At 43.0% G+C, this 22,563-nt stretch overlaps 1 protein-coding gene across 24 annotated transcripts in view; it reads left to right on the top strand.

Moving 5' to 3' along the window:
* CAMK2G (calcium/calmodulin dependent protein kinase II gamma) overlaps positions 1-22,563 on the top strand; it is a 118,441-nt gene that overhangs the window by 49,009 nt on the left and 46,869 nt on the right. For all 24 annotated transcript variants that reach the window (XM_051800914.1, XM_051800891.1, XM_051800892.1 and 21 more), the window contains 3 exons: positions 4,292-4,351; positions 19,516-19,570; positions 20,131-20,196. In XM_051800914.1, the coding sequence (XP_051656874.1) occupies positions 4,292-4,351; positions 19,516-19,570; positions 20,131-20,196 (181 nt within the window). The remainder of the gene's footprint in view (positions 1-4,291; positions 4,352-19,515; positions 19,571-20,130; positions 20,197-22,563) is intronic.

Genomic DNA, 22,563 nt, shown 5'->3' with positions numbered 1-22,563 from the left:
TGCTGAAGATTGCCAGGTTTTTGTGAAGTAAAGCTGTCTGCCTTTTGGTTTTTATTTCTGTTGGGTACACTTTCTTTTACATCAAGTTATCCTGTGTATCTGGAAGTTTGATACATTTAGGACAAATAGGCCAAACTGTCATGATTTTGGTCTGCTGTCTTCTGTACTCAGGCAAGGTCATTGTTGTTTTAACCTGCTCAGTTAGAGATTCTTACAGCTGTGACTTTCCTAATTGTGCACAACCATTTCTGTCCATCCATTGTACACGAACAGTCCTGTCTCAGTTAATGGACTGCATGTTTGTATAAAATGGAGTAGTTTCATTTTTGCAGGTCCTTAACTCTCACAGATGATGCTAAAACAATCATTCTTGTTTTCTATTAAAATAAATCCCTAGCCAAATCAAAACCCAACCCAAAGAAATCACAGTTCTCTGAACAGGCGTCTTCTCATCAGGTATATTCTAAAGAAACCCAGTATTAATGTTACTAGAACAACAGTGCAATATTTGCAGAGCAGTAATGTTAAAGGTACTTGGGTTAAATGTAGATTCACATTTGACATGCTGAACCAAGATGCAGAAATCGTATCATATAAAGGACTAAGAAGGAGAAATAGATATTCACACCTTAGTTTGGGTATCAAACATAAGTAAGTTTTCTCCTGTTTTTAAGCACGATCTCCTTAAGCATTTACATTTTAAATTTTACTACAGAAAAGCTACATAGACTGCACTTTCCTTTCTATGTAGATACTTATTACTTCAGACTGTAGATAGAATAATTTTCCAAATAGCAAGATTCTTTTTTTTTTTTGGCTGGAAAACAGTAAATGAATATTAGATGAGTGTTTGTAATATCCTGTACTTAAGTTTTAAGCATCAGCTATTGTTCAGGGCTAGACAGCTCTGTAACGTAGCAGGAAAAGAGCTTAATGAAATCCAATATTTAGAAGCAGGAGGTAGATGAATTCAGACTTGGAACAGCAATGCCGAATTTTAACAGGAAGGATAACTAACATTTGGAGAAATTTCTGTGGGTGTATGGCTTTATTTATCACTTGAAGTCTTGAACGTGAATCTTTATGTTTCCTAAAGGATATACTGTGTTTTAGGCAAGTTATGGAAATTACTTGTTGAATTTCATAGTTGTGTGAAAGGTGGAAAATAGACCCAATGTCCCAGGCCTGGGATACTGTAAGGTAGGTCGGATGTGTTGCTGTGTTTCTGTTAGCTTTGAGGTGTATTTCCATTCTGCATCAAGAATAAGCAGCTCCACTCCACAAATGGTTTGCAGAAATAAGTTTCATCTCTGGGACAGAGGGAGGAGAAATTATTTTCTTTGCAAGCTCTTGGTAGGGTAGGGATCTTTTCATTGTAATTTTAATATCATTAAGACTTTGCATTTTAAGGTTGAGCAAGAGCCTGTATAGGAGAAATGTTAAAGTCCACCCACTGACTGCTCTGCTGGACTGAAAAAATTTGGAGCATTTTGTCTCCTACTGGGAATAACCTTTGTCAGACCAGAGTAAGGTAGAAAATAGTGTCTCTTTGTTTATTCCTTATGTATTTAGATACCAGGTTGTTCCCCACAAGTACCGAATTGACTCTGCTGCTGATTTGACATGAGTCAAATGCCTACACTGTGCCAAAGGCCACGGAGTGATGAAGATCTTTGGGGATGGGGTGGGGGAGCTACTTTCAAGTCACTGACTGGGCTGTGTTCTGGTGCTGCCTGAAACAGGATGGCAATCCTGCAGGAGCTGTGATCCTGTAGGACCCATGGCAGGAAACCCTCCCAGCCTGACCTTTCGCTGCTCTCAGTTGTGGTGCCTGACTGCTGCAGGCTGGTGCTCCCAGGGCTGCTGTGTGCTTTTTCTCTGTGAGTTGTGCTTGAGTTGGCCTGTTTTGTTGCCCCGGAGACAGAAGAGTGTGGTATGCTTTCCCCCCGACCAGAAATAGTTTCCTGTACCTTGTGACCAGAGTGCTGTACTCCTCCTCTGGTCTCCAGCCAGGCTGTGTGGTGCTGGAGGGATGGGGTGTGGGGTGATGACCTCTTGTCACAAGTTCTGGTGTGGCTGCTGCCCATGAACACTAGCTGCCCTGCCAGCTCCCCTCCCTCTGCATGATGGTGTAGAATTTCAGGGGAGCAATTGCTCTTGATTTACATCTCCCATGGCATTTTGATGGTTATGTCATTTTGTTTGAGCCTTGCTCCTGTCAGCTGTCTGTCCTGGCTGTCAGGACTCAGTGGCTGAGTAGCACGTGGTGAGCTCTTGCCTCTTCTTCCCTCTTTGCTCAGCTGTTTTTGCTGTCTGCTTCTCTGTGTCCTTGTACTTGGGAACAGATTCTCAGCAAGTGTAGCTGCACACGAGGGCAATGTGATCTGGGTGGATGAAGGATCCCCTCCTGTAGAAGTTCCAAGTAGAGCTGGGAGGGAAGGTGGAGAATTTGCAAGACCCAAACGTGTGAGCAGGCTGTGGATAGTTTATCTTAAACTGTTGTCCTGCTGTGAGAATCTCTCCCAAATGCAGAGTGTGCAGTAATATTTGTTACTTTGCAACTGCGTTTTGCAAAACTTTCATTGGTGAGAGATGCTGCTAAAAGGGAAGCCAAGGCGCCCCCACCCCTCCCTGGCAATGCAGGTGAGAAAGTGCTTGCACTGCACCAAGGCCTCAGGAGCGTGGAAGCTCTCCAGGCTTTCTTGCTGTCTGCTACTTTATTGGAGAGTGGTTCTGGCATAGAACTGTGAAATATATGCAACAACAATAATAACTTTCAGGACTGAGAATGAAGAAGAGATGAAAGCAGTAATTTACCTTCCCCCATTCCTGAACAGTAGCAGATGAGAATGTAAGCACATCTCAGCCCTATAAAGTATTAATTGGGACATTTTCTGCAGTTCAGCAGTGGAAAAGAAGACAGAAATCCTGCAATGCCCTGAGCTGCTATTCCCAACCTGGGAGAGAAAAGTGTACTGTGCTGAGATTTGGCACAGTCTCTGTCTTCTGCTTATGGGGAAGAGAACAGTTGCCCAAAGCTTCCTTTACAAAGAGAAGGGAAGACCATGCAGAGACTAAGGAGCTGGACAGGCCGCTTTCAGGCAGAGCAGTGCAGTGCAGCCTTGTTGAAATGGGTCTCTAGTGTGGTTCCTATAAATGGGAGGATGCTACATCCCTACCAGTGATCTACTGAGTAGTCCAGCCAGCCAAGGGTCCTGCTTACTCCTTGTGTGTCACAAGGCTGCAGAGAAGGTTTGTTTTAAAGCCCATATGCTGAAGATCTGCATGAAAGGAAATGTCAAAAGTGTGCAGGGACTGCTGCTTCCCCTTGCTATGTTCTTTTGATGACTGGAATGGGGAGTCCAAGGACTGGAAGTTCTTGCTTGTCTCATTCTAGGCATCTGCATCCCCGAAGTCTAGAGTTCAGTGTCTGCCAGGGCTGCCTAAAAGATTTTGTCTTCCTCAGATCCTTTCAGTCAGTCTGTGCTTATCCAATGTGAGCATTTCATTCGAGAAGCTGAGGCTTTTGTGGTGTAAATTCAGGACTCAGCCATTGCTGTAAAAATCTCAGTGGCTAAAAGACCTCCTGCCTCTTGGCTGAGAAGGGCAGAGTTGCTCTAGCTCCCTCTCTTTTCCTTGAACTTGCTCATGGGAGGAGAAACCATTTTTTACTCTCCTTGATATTTTGCTTTAATCCAGATGAATGTCGTGCTTGAACTGATGTTGCCTGTGGGCTGGAATAAGCATACTTAGCATTTGGGCAGAACTTCTTGCCTGGAGTTTTCTAAGTGCGTGATCAGCATTTCGCCAGCGAGTCTGTCCATGGGTACTGAAGTATGGTTACCTTTACAGTTCACTGAAGCTGGCAGAGTTCCCTACTTCATGTGATGACTGTGCATTAGCAGGAGCTGTGTATTTCCTTTTCCCATTTCATGTGAGTTATCTTTTTTCGTCCAACTCTCCAGCTTTGGAGAAGGGGTAAGTCTCGAAAGGGATGTCACTACAAGTGGCTTTGCGTATTTGAGAAGCTGATGGAAGAGCTGTGTCTTTTGTTCTGCAGCTACTCCCTTTGAATCAAAGGATGCAATACCAGTTTAGTGCTAGTTCTGTAGTGGGAGCGGCAGTCCTGTCATCTGAAAAGGCTGTGAGGCTTTGGGAGACAGTCATGTTCCAGCAGTTCCCAGCCCTCTGGATGTCTGCTGAGTCACTGTGTTCCTCTCTCTGTCGAATATGAGCAAGAGCTTAGTTCAGAGTTGTGATGTTTAACACCTTCTTTCTTACTCTCTTTCAGATCACCAGAAACTGGAACGTGAAGCTCGAATTTGCCGACTTCTAAAGCATCCAAATATCGGTAAACTTCCTTGGGCTCAGAGGGATGGGGGTGAGACAGGAGTAGTAAAGTTTCTCAGCTAGCATGCTGTAAGAGAACAGATGTGTTCTGAACATTCACAACAACTCATCAAAATTGCCTGTTGAAATCACCGCAGTTTCTCTATGACAAATTCTGCATATAACCCCGTTCCATTCCTTAGCATCCTGATCCAGATGTTCACCAAAGAGTGCCATGTTCCCATCTGCTCACCCATGCAGAGCTGTCCCTGCTCCTTGGGTGATGCATGACTCTTGTCTGCTCATCTGACAGTCTGCAATGGGAGTGAGGTGTTGTGTTTGTTTTTCCCACACCCATCTTCTGTTTCTTCTTCTTGGCCCTTTGTGGCATGTCAGTTTAAATGCTGGATTCAATAACATGCCAAAGTTAAAGGAGGGCGGGCTAATACATCAGCTCTTCTCATTACAGTGGCCACGTACTCTGAAAACAAGAGACCAAAACCGAATTGCCCTTTTTGATGGAAATGAGTACTGGAGTAAAGGGAATGGTTTTATCTAGGAATACGGGAAGAGGCAAAATAAGGCACAACATAAAAAACTACATTATTTATTGAACTGTAGAGAGAGGGCATGGATTTTTATGTAGTTCCAAAGCACCGTGGAAGTTTGGACCCTTAATAATCCCCTTTATAGGTTTTTTAAAATAAGTAAAACCTCTAGGATCCTACCTAAGATCTGATTTAATTTATTTAAGAAAACATTAAGAAATACCAAACTGCCACCTTCAACCAAGCCACAGTTAAACATCCGTGTCTGGGAAACCTGCCTTTCTTTTGCATAACTGTCAATGTAGATAATACTTTAAGGGCATTTGTCTGGTCTCCTGACTTTCAGCTTCTCAGTCATTTGCTCCTATCATCTCAAGGCCTGGGAGAGAAAAGGTGCCTTAGAGCATGGACTAGCATCTGTAGCCTATTACATATGTGATGAAGAAGGAATTTCCACAAGCTCGGGACCTCACACAATGCAAAGCTCCTTAGTAGCAGCTTTTCAGCAGAAAGAGCTTTCTTGCATCTGAATGTACTTGTGGAGGTATGGCATGAGGAGAGGAGCAGTGGTCACTTTCTGCAGTAATTTGCACTGATGAATATATTAGCCAGATTATTTATTTCTTGGCAACATTCACAATGACTAAAACTCTATTTATTGAGGTTCATTTGCCCTGTAAGACTTGCTGCACTTAGTTTAGTAGGTGATGTCACTTTTTATTTTGACCTTAACTTCACTTTAATCATCTCTCCTTTTTATAATTTCTTACATCTTTTCTTGCCAAACCTCTCACAAAGTAAATCTGATAGACAAGAAGAAAACCACTTCTATAAGTAAACTGCATGGAAAACAGAAATGTATCACATTCCTGGTTCAATTCTACAGCTTGTTCCTCATCTGTAATGAGTGGTAATGCTTCTCTCCTGTTCTGATGTGGTTTGGAAAAGACAGTTTGGGGGAATGTCCGTGGTTCTTGCATTTTCTACAGAGAATTTCTTGTCTTTCTAGAAGAAACAGTTTTTCTTTTAAGAAAAGGAGCTCGTCATTGTAAACTCAATGAGTGCTCACAAATAGAAATAGAGGAATTAAGTTTTAGGCCTACAACAGAGTTGAAGTATGTTAAGACCTCAGGAAGTCATATGGTCCATTCAGCAGTCCTGTGAATACCTTTTATACCTGGCTGGTTCCAGTTATATTTGTTCTTAAAAACCTTTACTGCTTTTACAGCCCCTGGTGGCAGTCTTTAAAATTTTAATTTTTCTGTCGGATAAACATTAAAAACATAATTTGCTGCTCTCTTAGCTTGTTGTTTCTAGTTCTATCTGGAGTATCTGGGGAAAATATTTTTTCCTTCTTGTAACAATCTTTTACATATTTGAAGACTGTTATCATGTCTCTTTTTAGTCTTTTTCTTCAGACTAAACAAACCCAGTTCTTTCAATCTTTTCTTATACGTCATGTTTTCTAGACCTTGTATTTTTATTTTTTTTCTTTTCTTCCCCCCCTCCCCCATCCTTCCCTGGACTCTCTCCAGTTGCTTCATATCTTTCTGGAAATGCGATGCCCAAAACTGGACGCAGGATTCTAACTCAGGTCGTGTCAGTGCTGAGTAGAGGGGGAAGAAATACTTCACTGGTCCTACCAAAGATACTCGTTTTGTACATCAACCTTTGAAACTTGTCATGTAAATACACTGTTGATGCAAATTTGCTTTCTGATACATTATTGCTGCTGACTACTTTCTGCACAACTTCTGGCAAGCGAATAATTTTTCCATCTTGTATAGATGAGGGTTCCTACAAAGTGTACATTTGTCTTTATTAAAACAAACAGGAAGAAATCCAGTCTGTGGGTTCCCCCCTCCCCAAATTTGTCAAGACCATTTTGATTTATCTGTTGATAGTATAATAGGGTTGCAGCTCCCACAGTAACGTGGTCTTTAATAACAATGCCATATATTACGTCATGTAGATAATTAATAACACTGTTGAATACTGTTGGAGTCTGGACAAACTCTTGAAGATATCCCTTGATACATTGTTCCAGTTTGACAGTGATCAATTTTGAGTATTTTTAGAATGAGTTGTATACAGTATTGTAAGCTAGTTCTGAATACATGTTTTTTCTTAATTGCTTGTGGAAAGAGCACGTAAGATGCTGTCAGAAGCTTTGCTGAAGTCCAGATGCTACATGCACTGCTGCTTCCATGTTCCTTGGACTTGTTAGGTTGTCATAGAAGGGAAACATGTTGTTCTGACACAGCGGTATTTTTTTTCCTCGAAATGTGTATTAGCAGTTAGTAATCACCTAGTTACTGGCATTCCATGCTGTAAACTCTTCTGGATGAATACTTGGTGTGTTGCCTCAGTGTGAGCTCTGTGCATAACACTGCACAAGCCATGAAGAATTCTGCAGATTTTGAACTTGCTTTCCATTTCAAGTTTTGTTGTTACTGTTTTTTGTTGCAAATTGTGTCGCAGCAAATCCTGTTCTTCTACAGTGACCTGAGCCTGCAGTGAGTCTCGGGCAGAAGACTGAAAGTTAGGACTCTGTGAGGCAGGCAGGGTACACAGGATATAAAGTAAGCCTGTTGTTGAATTTGTGGTTCTTATGCATTTACAGCAGGACAGTTGATTCTGGACAGCAACACACTGACCATAACACTGCTACTTTGATAAAATAAAGATTACTTTAGATACAGAGTAATGGTGATATTTCCATTTGCTGTTGCTTTTTGTGAAATGACTGCTTTCTGAGTTATCCTAACATGCCTTCATAAAATCTTAGACCCAATTATAGGCTATTGTTGTGTAGTTGGGTGTTTTACTTGTCTTTAGATGCACATTATGGCCAAGGTAATCACAGTGGAGTAATCCTTCCAAGAGCTTGGTGTTGCAATAGGGTTTTTTTGTCTGGACAAAAAAGAAAATTAACTTGAGATAATTTTCTTCTGATTTCCAATTCATGGTATGTACCATGTTGAATGTGTCATTATAGCTGGTCAGACTTCAGTAGAGGAAGGACTACTTTCCCTAAGTTTCAAATTGTTCTTTTTCCTTCTGAGAACTTCAAGAAAACTTTGAATTCTGGCTCAGAGAAGCCATTTGCCAGCCATGGTCACCAAATACAGCAGAATTGGACAGAGATCAACCAGTGATCTGTTAATTTCAAAAAATGCACCCATTACTGAGGATATGGGTATGCTAAAGATGCAGAAGACAACATCATTAATCTGTCCATAAGCAGATAAAGTGCCTGTGGAAGTTGGGAAGAGTCATGGCTCTATGGGGAATTCCACTTCTTGAACAACTTACTGTTCCAGTGATTCACTTATGTATAAATCTTGTGGGCATTAGACATGGATGTGTTTGGAAACATGTAGAAGAGCTCTCTTCTCCCTTGATCTCTGCTTTGCAGGAAAGAGGCAGATTTCTATAAGCACACTCATAGCCCTGACTCTTCATTTGCACATGCTTTCCTGATTGTGCCAGTGAAACTTGTGCAATGGCTAAGATAAAATGAACTTCTGTTTGTTGCAGAGCTAAACTTACAATGTGTTGCATATTATCTCTTGCTTACTGGAACAGCTCTTTTGGTCTTCTGCTTAGTCAGTCTGTGTATTTAATTTTTAAATCTTGTCATTCATTCACTACAGGGATTCTCTTGTCAAAAATTCATTTTTCTTTTCCATGCTTCCTGCTATCCATTAAATGTTAGAACAGTGACAGAGCTGTGAACCCTAGTATTATCCTGCAGGCTTGTTCAGTGCAGATGAGAAGTTCAGAACAGTGCTGAATGTGACCTTCCCTGTCTTAGGACTCCCAAAGTAATAATGATGCAAAATTTGGTCCAAATCATTGTTCATAGTTTTGAAAACTCTTTTCTAGCATTCCTGTGTTCCCCTGCAAGGGTAGGATTGTTCAGTGTGACTTGGTCAGTGTACAGAGTAGAAGTCTGCTCTGTGCATGGATTTTGTCTACTATGTTGTTAGGTGTTGCCTTTCTCCTAAATTTTCCTTGTTATACCAGTCTAAATATGTGCCTCATCTTTGGACCTGTGACTAGTTGATCTGTACTCTGTCTTAGATATTTTTAACCCAACTGTACAGACGTAGTTCTCTAATATATCTTTTGTTCATAGTTGGAACTGAGCACTTCTGGTTGGTCATTGTGCTCCAGCTCATGGCAGCCTTTGCTCTGAAGAACTGGATGCACTTAGGTCTAGAATAATAAAAATACATATTTTAAGAGAGGTTGGTAGTAGCCCAAGAGCCAGAGCCAAATTCTGTTTCTGATTTCTGCCTTCATATACTCTGCTGAACTGCTTCAGAGTTAATTTCTTTGAGGGAATTTATAGCAGTGGTGAAATGCTGTCCTCAGCATCTATCAGAATTATTGCTTTTTCAGGTTTTTCCTACTTCAGACTTCTTTTCCGAAATATACTTGCATCTGAATTCTTTTTACTTTAACTTCTATCTGTTGGCTTTTCTCAGCATAAACCACAATTTTGGACATGTCCTTATTTAAAATGGGAAGAAAATGGTATAGAAATCCCCTGTGAATTAGAAGAATTTCTTTTGATCTGGATGAGTCTTATTTCCTTTGACAAGTGGTCTTGGTTCTCCTAGTGCCTCTGAGCTGTGGGAGCAATTTTGATGGATGTGTGTAAGAAAAGGCCTCCAGTTTGTGTGCCCTTAAATGATGGTTATGATCAAAGTGCAAAGTGGTGCAAAGACTGAGGAGAATGCTATCCTTCTCTGTACAGCCCAGATGGAGAATCCCACAACGCTCATAACTAACCTGTGGGGGAAACGGTGCATTGACCATGTCTGCAGACCTAATACTGGATTTGTTGTCTTAGTGGTATCAGCTACACCTTCAGGTTCACTCGTTCCTCATTCTGAGATACTAGTCTTAACAAGGCCCTCAAATTTTCCCCCCTGCTGCCACTTGTAATGTTTTCCTATCACCTTTTCCTTAACAAGAGATTTGAGTTGCTTCCTTAGCGAACAAGAAAAAAACGTAGGCTGTGTTTTGCTATAAACAGCAGATTTCCTTGTTTTCATTTGGCTGCAGGCATCCAGACTGCCTTTGCAATTGGGACAGAAAGGATGTGATGTGCAAAGAATAGTTAAAATGCTGGGGATTATCCCGTGGTTTGGCCACGATTACTGCCCTATGGATGCTCGGGGGTTTCCAAGTGGGATCCTCCCACGCATGGCTGGCTTTTCAAAGCTGCTGTCCTGTGATTTCTGTTGCTGAGGTACTGCTTCTGGTGCAGAGGGAGGATGGTGTGGAGAAGGTGGGGTGGGTGGAGAAGAGACCTTGTAGCAAGATTTATGCTTTGCGACTTTCTCAGTAACTGAGCATCTTTTCCTTGGAGGTGTCATGGGTCTGTCTGAGAGGACAGCAAGTTACTGAGCTTCCTAAGAGGTCAAAAAATAATATTTGTGGACTTATGCCCTTAACCTGCTCTCCTCCTACCTTGCCAAAAAAAAAGAAAAAGAAAAAGAAAAAGGGAAAAAGCCACCAACAAACACTCAAAAAACCTTCAAAGAAACTATCAGCTGGAGTGCACTCCTACTGGAAAGTTTGAGCCTTTGAGCTGCAAGTTACCAGTTATTGTTTGCAGTCCTTTCAATGCTAGAGATTTAGGTGAGTGCCCATGCATTTCTGCCTGATAGGATGTTCCCCAAAACCCCAGCCAGTCCACCTTTTTATTTCTCATTCTCATTTTCACAGTTAATTCTTTCACTATTTTTTACCTCTTCATGTTTTTGTCTTTTACTGCCATCTCTTCCTATAGCTTTTCCTGTAGTTTTAAGAAAAACATTTCTCCATAAGCCCCCTCAATTCGAGAATGGAGGAATAATTGCACTTTTTTCCTTGCCAGGGGTTATATTTATTCTGTGTGTCTCTCTGGTCTGTACTAGAGACATATTTGGATTACATTATTCATCTCTTTAGCTGTGAGATTTATCTGTATGCAAGCAACCCCTTAAAAAATAAATAGTGGGATGAGGGCCAGACTCAGTGCACTCAAAGGTACTGCAAAAATCAGAGGAGAATTCCTCTACTCCTCCCCTCCCCGCTCTATTTAGGATAGCACCAAGGAATGGAGGGAGCCTCCTTGGGGGTTCCCCCTGCCTGAGCCCTGCACGCAGCAGGGGCGGCTGCGCTCGGGGGAAATCGTGCAAGCAGCAACCTGCCTTTTGAACAGAGCTCGTGTCTGTGGGAAGGTGTCATGGCTGTCCTGGCAATGAGAAACTGGAGCTGTGAACATCAGGGGCCTTCAGCGAGGTTTGGGGGATGTCAGGCAGAACACCTGCCTGCCTGGGCAGGAGCACTGCAGTGCCCCACCGAAGGCCATCTCATCCCTGATGGCAGAAGTTCGTGTAGCCAAGTTGCAGAGCATTGTACAAGAGCTGAAATTTGTCACGGCCGCTATCTTTATTCTATTAATTCTAATAAAGTAGGTGTTCTCTGTGTATTTTCTTTGAGACATCAATGAAGTCAGTTTGTTATTATTTTGGGGGTTTTTAGAAAAAGCTCTAATATAATACCAGTGGTTATCAGAAGTACTTTGCTTATCTGCTATGTGGCTAATAGGAAATTATTAATAACAATTCTGGATAGTCGTGATTGCACTGTTATCAGGAAAGCAGGAAACATTTCTGTTAATGCACTCTTTTGGCTCATGTAGTGTTTAAGTAGGGCATACTAAATGTTATATATGGTGCTAAACTTCAGCTTTTCAATACAGACATTGTAAAATCAAAGGAAAAGTAACATTTAGTTGTGACTAAAATGTATTTTAAAAATACTTTTTTTTGTGTGTGTGTGTGTGTATTTATTTATTTATTTTACTTTTGTTTTTTATCACTGCAGAAGGATGAGTTTTGTAATAGGAAAGGTACTGTTCTCCCTGCAACTCCTTTCTAGGCCATGAATTTCAGTGCATAAAGGAATTTCCTGACTGGGCAGTGCTTTAGCCTCATTTTTTAGGGCTAGAGTGTTACAAAGGTTACAGTGAGAACAATGGTGAGGAGGGAACTCACCTCTGTGTTTGTCTGCTTTTTCACACTTCCTTAGGACTATTCCTTGTGTTTCTTTGCAGAGCTGGCAGCAACATCGTTCTGCCTGAACTGGAGCAGAGTGTTAACAAGTCCTTCTTCTCTTCCATTTTCCAAAGCTTTAGAACCACCATTGGTGTGACATGCTGTGGACTTGGGGAGTCTGCAGCAAGCTGGTGTACATCCAGCATACTGTGACCTCTGTGTCAGATTTTGGAGAGGAGGGAAAGAGTCCATGTTCCTAAGAGACTGGTGAACAGCAGCCTGCTATGTCCTGTTAGCTAACTGTCCTGCTACCATTAGTTACTGTTCTGACAAAGCTGGTCATTAGCTGCTGGAACAGATGATTTCTAGAGGATTATTTGCATTACACAATTTAATGCTTTTTAATAGCGAATTTTTAATTAAAAGGAGAGTCTTTTGGAGGCAGCCTGAGCAGCTGCAGCTGAAGTTTGCGTGTTTAATGTAATTAGAGAAACAGCTGGGGTGGGAGCTGAGCACCCAGCTCACAGGCAGTCACAGGTTGGTGGTGGCTCCTTGCGGGACAGACATCCCGAGTGATGTGAACCGTGCAGGAAGCATCCTGGCACTCAGCCAGGCTTGGAGGTGGTGGGACAGTTCCCATCTTGGCTGCCCAGGCTGGTGAGCAGCTGGGGAAGCAGAGAGTGGGTGGTAGCCATCTGTGTCAGTTCACTTGTCACTTGTGCTGCCATGGACAGTAGCGCTCATTTTGCAGTCTGTCGGGCCATGTGTATTTGTATCTATAGTTTCAGCACCTCCTGGCATGTTGGAGAATATCATTGGAAGAGGGCATCAGGTAGGTTTTAGCCTCCAGTTTTATTCTGCTTCTTCTGACATGCAGAGTCTCTTGAAATACACCCTTTGCAGTTGCTCTTACCTCCTCCATTTCTCCATGATACAGGCAACTTGTTGGAAACTGCTGAGAATTGAAGCTGTGGCTGTTTCTAATGAGCGGCTGACCTCTAAATAACATTATTCAGTCCAGAAGATCCCAGAGTACTTTTGAGTTTGTACTACAAAGGCTGCATGAAAGAGTTCCTGTGTTACAATTACCATGACCCAGGAAACAACCATAAATCTCTGTTGCCTTGTATTGGCTCTGCTGCAGGTACTGCAACACAGGCAACTTACTTTAAGAGCCCCAAATGTTACATAATCACAGCAAGCAATCTGTTGGTGCAGAGATAGTTGGCAAATACCATACTTTATGTTCCCATAGTATCAAAATGCTTTACATTTAAGAACACCAGTGAACCTAGATTTAGCAGACAAGATTACCTGTAGCTTCAACACTGTCCCTAAGGACAGGCAAAGACTACTGGTATGTAGGAGCAAGCATATTTCAGACCACATTACCTTTTCCTAAGCAGAGATGAGTGATTGCCAGGTGAAGACACTGGGAATTGTCCTGTGGAATTCTTCCTCTGTAATTGCCTTTTGTTGTGTCTTCAGAAACCTCTTTGCTGGCAGATACTTACTTGCAGCCTGTTGCCAGAAATCACCCTGTGTTAACAATTGCCTGCCTGCTCCAGCCATGGGCTGAGCCCCTGGGCAGCCCTGCTCCATTGTTTACTGTGGATGTGGGATACAGGGTAATGCTCATCCTGGGGCTTATGTGGCAGGCATAAATGCTCCAGGCCTGTTGTGCTTGATATAAGAGTAAAAAGATAATAATATTCAGCACACTGGACAGAGTGAAAGGGAGATGTGGGTCAAAGCTAGGCTAGGCATATTTCGTGTTTGTTTCCCCCATATCAATTGGCCTTTTAGATGTGACCTTTTAAAAATGAGATGCCTGTTGCTTTTCCATGTCTTCTTATGTTCCTGTAGTTCAGGTGGGGTTTTGTAAAAATTGAAAGCTCTTTGCTGATCTCTTCATGATTCGCTTCAACTTTTGCATTCACAGAGCCTTGCTGTGCATGACTCAGCAGCAATTTGCATTGGTTGTTAGGCTGGTGCAGTTTTTTTTTTGCTCTCATGCTCACTTGGTTCATATCACAGTCAGCAGAGAGCTGTGACTGTCTGTACAGCATCACTTTATTCAAGAAGGGAATGTAAACCACGTTGCATGACTGTTACTGTATTGCTGTTTCTCACTAAAATACTTAATTTTCTGTAGTTATTATAATAACCTATTAATGTTATTTCTTTCAAAAATAAAAACTGTATGCGCACGAGGATTTTGAAACACTTTGAAGTAGCAGCTTAAAGTTCTGCTCTTGAGGCAAGATTTCCAGTGAGTCTCTGAAGACAGCAGGCAGAGAAAAGTAATATTCACAGCAGACGTTCTTAGAAAGTGCTTGAATTCCTGGTACACAGCTGCCGTGAGGTTCAGTAGCTGCAGCACATCCCCTTGAGCCACTTGCTGTGGTATCAGGCTCTTTGCAAATGTTCTGGATTGCATTAGGGACATATACACAAGACAGAAAATAACTTGCCTAACTTGCATCAGGCTGTGTCAAAGATCTGGGTTTTTGGGGAATGGGAGTGGTTTTGATATCACTGTTTTTCTGTTGTTATTTTTTCCAAAAGGCCAACTCTGTGGGAGATGCTTCCAGTACAGGAAGGACTAGTTTACATAGGATGAGGCTGGAGAGGAGACTGAGGGTGGAAAAGGATACTTAAATCAGTTAACTAGGTTGTGCCCTGTGTGTTGTGATGCATCACAGATCTTTAACAGTGCAGAATTACGTGTGTGCATTTAAAACTGGAGGAACAGTTTTGGGTAGCAGACTCTGATCACCTTTGGTGGAGTATCACTGCAGTACCAGATTCAGGGCTCTATATGATTAAAGTTAGAATTTTTACAACTTGCTGAAAACATTGTTTCATCAAGATGCTGTGCTGAAATGACTCCTTGTTTCTCCCAGAAGCCATGTACTTCTTGGAGCTATCCAAGTGGCGATGCACACTTTCTGATCACTGAGCAGCTGGTATTGTTGGAGAAGATGTTTCTACCTACCAGTCTGTAACTGACTCTACTCCTTTGGATAGCATTTGTTCTGGAAGTGCTTACTAGTGCTCTAGGGTTTTTTTATTTATTATTTCTAAAGTTATCAGTAAGACCTGCCAGTCTTACAAAATTAGATGTGCATGTGAACTCTACAAACCTTCTGTTTGTGTGGATGGGACTTTTTCCTGTGCTCTGAAAGGACCTTGGGTAAAGTCTTTCACCATATCCTGTAACTGATTTAGTCCCTCAGTGTCTGACTTGCTTCTGTTTTCTTTCTTACTCTCTTCTCTTTGTCTGTTCTTGTGAACCTAACCATTGTAGTACATGCTTTTTCATCCATCAGAGATCTTTGAATGAGAAGAGTCATCAGGGGACTCCAGCTGTGTGTGGTGTTGGCAGGGTCTAATTTCCTACATCTATAAGACTCCTTGTGTTAAGAGTGTTTGGCTAGGAAGGAAATACGGTATGAATTGCTGCTTCTGGGCAACAGAACGAGCTAATAGAAATAATCTACCTCATCTTCTGGTGAATAGAGTGAGATGAGGTTCCTTGGCAAGTACTGGTCTCTTTTGTAGTTTGGTTGTGATGTGTGTATTTGTCTAGCCTCCTGTGCTAGACATAGACATCACTGCTCCCCTGACGAGAGAAAAAAAAAAAAAGGAGTGCTGTAATGTTTTTGAAGAAAAGGTTAACTGGATGAGTACTTTTATTTTTATTTCTCCATATTTCTTATCATGTATAATCAGGGTTTGGGCATACTTTACCCTCCAGTACTTACATATTATTATATTTTTCACCCTCTTGTGTCAAAAGGTTACACAGAAATGAACAGCCTTTGTGAACTCTACTCAACTGCTTGGTTGAAGCTGAACTTGTGGTAGGTAGTAATGAAGTTGTCAGACAGTGTGTCAGAACCAGCAGCCTGTGAACAAATGGGATGCTCTTTTCATGGGAAAGTGTCTGAAACAGAGGACAGCCCAGTACTTGGGTTTCACTCTTGGAACGGGCCATTGAGGAAACTGTGTTCTGCCTTCAGGTGAAGGACACTTGTACAGGTTATCCTTAAGCAGAGAGAGTTCATTACCACCTGGACAGTGGAGGTATCAGATGGTTTCTGATGTTTGTGTGTCTTCATGATGAATACTCACACAATGTGGATCATATTTGTGAACCAAAATGGAGAGGAGGCACAGAACCTTTTAAAATGTTTTTTATCCTTCAGTAACTTCTAAATATATGCTATTTCATGGGCTGGCTGAATAGTTTTGGAAAAGGCAGATCATGTGTTTAAGCTGATTGTCCCTAGTAGTTAGCACTGTATTAGAAAACAGGGCATTTTGACTTCATGTGTCAGCAGAGTGAACCATGGCATCAGAGCTGTCCATTGCAGTCTCCTTGCTGGTCAGGAAAGCTCTTGTGGTTCTGCAGGAGGATAGGGAAGCAAAATATTACGGTGAAAGGGCACTAGTGTTCTTTCTATTCTGCTACTGGGTATTGTTTTTGTTTCTTCATGTCAGCATCACTGTGAAGTAGGCGAGGGCTGGAATTGAAAGTCATAAGTTTTGGTATATTCAGATTTTTCCTAATCCTTTTTGACTCCCCTCATTGCTGTCCCCCTTCACAATTAAAGCCTAATATCACTAGTTATTCCTGTGCAGGGTGGTGGGGCCCAATGTCATTTTTCCTGTAGCTTTTCTAGATTTTGCTATTCTACCATTACTCTCTGAGCTTTGTTACCTCAGCAGCTTAAATCCTGGGCAGATTTTGTTCCAGCATCGCTCTGGGCTGTTGTGAGGAGGTAGCTCCCTTGTTAAGTTAATGACCTGTGTCCTGCCTTCAAGGCCTTCTTTTGCTGTGCAGCCCTAGGATGATGTACAGCGTCAGTATTTATGAACTGTCTCTGTCCTCCTGTCATGGTTCCTCACCTAAGGATGCGAGTAGTGTTTTTACTGTCCTTGAAGGCTCTTTTTGCTGCTTCTGCCAGTCTCTGCCAGCTGAATTGCTACTTCCTTCCCTTTTCATAATGTAGCTGACAAAATTGCTTTCCTCAGGACAAAGAAATAGCACCAATCAGCTCATTTGTGTTTCATTTTCTGATGTAATTTGCTGCCCGCATCTTTGCGTCAAAGTTTATCTTTCACTCTTTCTCATTTCTACCTGCAGACATGTTTGTTGTTCCTTTTTCAAGGCCACTGTTCTCAACCTGCTGGTGGCTGTGCTCCTCCTCTGTCATGATTTCATTCATGCCGCTGTCATCTCTGCTCACTGTTTCTTGCAGTGCTTTGGTGACCTTTCAGGTGCCAGAGGAAGGAGAATGCTTTTTCATGCCCACTGAGCGTCACCAGACATGACCTTATTAGCACATTCAGCTTTCCTTGAAGTTTCTCCATCTGTTCATAAGGTCTCTTCACAGACTTTTGCCTGTGTTCTGGGCCTCTGCTCTTGTTGATGTGCTTGTCTCCTACTTTCACCTCAAATAGTCTTGTTCACTGGAGTGAAAACTGCCCTGCATTGGGAATCTAAGTGTATGTTTCAGCCACTTTCCATCTTGTTTCCAGACTTGAATGAAAATCTTTTCTCCTAGGAAATACCTTTCTTCTCACTTGCATTTTTGTAATGCTGCCTCTGCTACTTTCTGCCAAGTGCTCAGGAGGCAAGTTTTCTTGTAAGCACAAAATTGTATTGCAATAAAGTTACTACATAGCCAGCTAAAACTGCTTACTTGGAGGATTTTTTTGTTTGCAGTGAATGATTTAAGGAACATAGTTCTTAAAGGTGATGTGTCTCTGTTTTCCTGCAGTAGGAACACCATGTTGCACCTGAAACACCTACTGTACTGGTACTCTAACTGTTATTGCATGTTTACAGCATTATGCTGGGTGGAGTACTCCTCCTGAACCCCTGCAGTTAGATATGCAGTAGAAATGCTAAGGAAAGGAAAGTGGTCAAGGGACCAGGTCAGAGAGCTTGTAGATAAAGGGAAGAAAAATATAGGAATGAACAGGCAAAAAGAATAAGGAAAGAATGATATCCTTTTAGATCAGGTACTGGCTGTGGTCTCTGCACATCTGTGCTACTCTGTGTTCTGAGTTTGTGTGTGTTTGCATGCATGTGGAAGGGTGCCTTAGCAAAGGAGAGTTGCAAAGAGGAGCAGAGAAGAGCATTGCCAACATGTGCAAAAGCTGTCCCCTATGAGGTAGGATCCTGTGCCACGTGCTAGTTTGAAACATTCCCAAGACAGAGGTGGTATCTGATATCATGCACCAATAAGGGGTGCAAACTGTTGATACTGGCAGAGAGAAAACCATGATGCTGGGAAGATCAAGGCAGGTCACCTGTATTGTATGTGGAAGAGAATGGAAGACAGCAAGGAGAGGCAAAGGTACCATTAAAGTGACAGAGCAGGATAATGAGATTTCTCTTGTGAGATTGAGACCAGTAATGTTACTTTGGTCGATACTCGATTAGAAGGTGTTACAGTGACTGAGGCCCAGTCTTGTCTCAGCTAGTTGCTTTAGTTGGGTGAGATGGTCTTGTGAAGAAGACACCTTGTTCTAGTCAGGCTGTGAAGGTTTAGAAGTTGAGTCAAAGAGGATTGCTAACTTGTGACTGATTGGCAGGGAAAAGTGTGAAGTTTTGCAGAAGAGGAGAAAAGCAAAAAGTAAGGGTTAGGTAGCAATATGAAATGAAGTTACTTCTCTTGGGTTAGAACGAGTTCCAAAAAACATCAAAGAAATTGAGATTTTAATTCAGACAGGAGAAAACAGCACTGTGCTGGGTGCATAGATACAATAATTATTGCCTGTGTGTAAAATGAGGAAAGGAGGACAGAACCCCAGAGATCCCAGAATATCAGGGAATAGTGGCCCATTGTGGGCCTGCACATTAAAGGGGACAAGGAAGGGTAAAAGGTGAAGATTAATTTAGGTAATAGGAGCAGAATTAGGGAGAGATAGGTAGCTAAAGGTGGATGAAATTTTGAGAAAGGGAAATGTGATCAAATATGTCCTGTAACAAGCAGGTCAGAAAAATGAGACAAGAAGCTGGTTCTGAATTTTGGATAAGGATTTGGTGTGTAAGTCAGGATGAAGTGAGGAAAAAGAAGTAAGAGAAGGGAATGTCATGTAACCTTACAGATGAAAGGCAGAAGGAAGACCAATGATACTGATAAGCGGGTAGGGTCAGAAGTCAATTTTTGGACTGGGGGCTTGCTTTGAGACTCTGAAAAGAGTTTGTTTTCTGGAATAAGAATGGATGGGGAGAGATGGCAAAACATGAGCATGGAGGAAAACATTGGCAGATGTGAAAGGAAGGTACTGAAGTGTTAGAGAAGGAGAATGAACAGGAGGTCAAAGATGCTTAGAGTTTGTCTTTACACTGGGGAGGGCTGAGTGTTTGGGAAGGACACCCATCTGTTCCTTTGAGATAACAGAAGGAAATGGGTCACTAAGGGAGCACAAAGTGAAGGGCATAGGGAATTAATAGACATTGATTTGAGGGAAAATTTGGCTGTGTGCATGAGTTTGAATTGTGAAGTGTCATATTTGCTACATGCTCTGTAAATCTCCATTTCTTGATTATGTTTTTGCAGTGCGACTCCATGACAGCATTTCAGAAGAAGGTTTCCATTACCTCGTCTTTGATCTGTAAGTGTCTGTCTTTGATGCTTCACCAGTGATGCAGGCACATTGATGGTTGACTCAGAGTGGAATAAGAAACACCTGCATTACTGTAATTCTCCCTTTCTCTTTTGAGACCTGTAGATACCTCTGGCCTATTTGACAAAAATCCATTGTCTGGGTGGTGGGGACAGACCAGGAAGGCTCCTGGCACCTGGTGTAAGCATGGAATGGCAAAGAATAGCTATCCTGTGTATGGAGGCTGACTTTTGCCTCTGGGGCAGCCTAGGGGAGGTCAGAGGAGGGGTGTTGTTCCCAAGCTTAACACATACTAAGCTCTGTAGAGGTGTATGGACAATTCGTGTGCAGTCTGTACACTGCTGGTGAAATGGAAGTCCACAGTGTCAGTCACATGGATATGCCAGTGCAGGTGCCATGGTGGTGGAGCTCTGCTCTGGTTCCCCTGTGATGCAGTCTCTCACACAGGCTGTGGCAGAGGGTCCACATGGGGGGCCACATACATCCTGAGCATCCTTGAGCTACACGTGCATGGGCTCCATAACCTCCTTTGTTCTTTTGCTCTCCAGGGTTACTGGTGGGGAGCTTTTTGAGGATATTGTTGCTAGAGAATACTACAGTGAAGCAGATGCCAGGTAAGGCTCCTTCCAGACCCTTCCATGTATGTGCCATGTACACACATTGTACATACATGTACAGTGTACAAGTGGCATGAGTTTCCTGACTGCTGATCTGTGCATGGCTTTGTTCTAACACTCTTGCTCCTTGTCTGGAGAAAACAATTCCTCTTTCTGCTATTAGCATAAGCTTATTGTCACAGTCAACCTGACTTGCTGCAGCTCTAGCCCTTTCCACTTGCAGACATTGCTGGCTCTGCCACTTGCAGATGGTGTGCTCTTTGCTGGGAGAACCAGTGCTAGCAGCTTTGTCTACCTGACCTCTTTGGTGGGTGGTGACAGTGTGTCCTTACTGAGCAAATGGAGGGGAGAGTTGTCCTGTGGCTGTGAGGGTGTGCCTGCTTGGCCTCTGCCTTCTCCTAGCAGGGTTTCCAGTGATGTGCCTTTGCTGTTGGGCAGACCTATTCAGTTTGCCTGTGTCTAGGTGGTGGTTTACAGGGGACAGGGAGAGGGGGCTTTGAAGGCTGTGTTTCTGTGGAAGCCCTCTGTGACTGTGAGCTGTTTGGCACAGTAAGAAAAGGCACAGTATGTGAGAGCAACCTTTATATTTTAATGTTAAAAATATTTAGTTATGCCCTTCTTTTCCTCAATGGGTCCCCTTTCTCCCACGTGTGAGCTTCCTGAAGTGGCATGTGCTTGTCCCTCTTTATGCAGTGTGAGTATTCTCTGCAGCAGTAGCTGAGGGTGTTCTCTGACCCATCCATCTGCTGGACACACAGCATCTGGAATCAAAGCTGGGATTAGGCCGCTCCTGTTCTGCTTTAGCATGGCCTGGAAGTGACCTAATGGTGACATTTTACTCTGCTTATTCTGAGTTTGTGTTCTTATCCCACACTAACCCTTGCTGAAGCAGGAGTTAGGGGAGCCATGAGAAGAGAGGGGTAAGATGGAAGTAGTGGACACTGTGGCAGGTTGGTAGGCAGTACTGTGAGAAAGATGATACTGAGTGCAAGGAAGGAGGGAGTGTGTTAGTGTAGGGACTGTTGATGGAGTCTGCAGGTGCTTATTTGCTTTCCCTGTGGTACACTTACAGCCTGTCTCCTGGGCATTGCAGGGTTTCAAACGAGGCATTGCACTGCATGCTCTGCTGTGAGCTGTCTGGTGGCTGGGAAGGCCAGTGAACTCATCACATCTGGTGGAGCTCCTGGCAGAGGGGTCTGAGAGCCCCACAGATGTTTTCAGTGGGGTGTACAGATCTTGTGGGCACATCATCTCAGATGGATAAACAGTCAGTCATGCCACTCTGCCTTGAAGTTGGGAAGTTTTGAGGTTATCAATCACAATCCTTCCACTGTCCCTCTTGCCGGTGCCTGTTCCCTGAAGTGCTCAAGAGCTGTCAGTGACTGACACTGCTCAGGAAAATTATGGCAGAGTTAGGGGAAAAGAAGAACTGTCTGTTGCTCTGTGAGCCCTCCTCAGGGTGCTCAACCCTCTGATTGTCAGCCAGCCAGGTCTTGAAGTGCCCACAAGATGACAGAGTGAAACTCCTCCCTTTCTCTCCCCATGCCGTGCTGAATTCCAGAGCAGGCTGGGAGAGCAAGGAAGCGAGGTCTGTGCCAATCTGCCGTGTTTGGCTTGCCTGGGACACCTCACACTTTTGCCATTTTTGGCCAGAAAATCTCTCTCGCTCAGACTCAGCTCTGTTCTAATTATACATTTTTGTTTTGGGAGCAGGGAGATTTTCATGGATTCCGACCCTAAGGATCATATTGCCAGCTCCAGAGGGGTGGGGGTAGCAAACACACAGTGCTGCACCTCGTCTTCTCTTCCTCCCCCTCACCCTCTTCCTATCTTTTCCAGAAGCCTTTTTCCCTTCCCTCAAATATTTCACTCATTTCAAATTTGTTCCCCTGAGATTTGTAGAAGTTGGTGAGGGGACTGAGAGATCCTGCAGCGAGGACATAGACCTCTCTGAGTTGCCCACATCTGCATGCTTACTGCCCAACCACAGCTGTCAAAATCCCTATTCCATTACACATTCACCCTTGGCAGCTAAGTGTTTAGTGGAAGAGATGGTTTCAACCAGGAATCTCACCCATGGGCGTGTTGTGCTGTCCTTATGCGACAGGTGTAAATAACATCTTGCTTTTGCCTTGTGGTTTACAGCAGTGAGGATGGCAGAGACAGGGTTTTCTGTGAGCTGGGGGAGTGCAGCACACTGCACTTAACGGATGAGTCTACTTTTCAGATTACTAACCCCTTAAGTGGGATCTGTACTTAAAAGGCACCCAGCAAGCGGGTGTGTGTGCGCATTGTGTATATAAAGTGCTTGAGATGCTGCTCTGAAAGCTTTGCAAACTGGCAGGCGCCCAGGCGTCGTCATCC

Source organism: Manacus candei, unplaced genomic scaffold (assembly GCF_025592945.1).
Source record: "Manacus candei isolate 608988 ecotype Guabito, Panama unplaced genomic scaffold, ASM2559294v1 h1tg000050l, whole genome shotgun sequence".
NCBI lineage: Eukaryota > Metazoa > Chordata > Aves > Passeriformes > Pipridae > Manacus > Manacus candei.
Note: the sequence above shows the minus strand (reverse complement) of the source record. Positions and strands in the feature narration are given on the sequence as shown.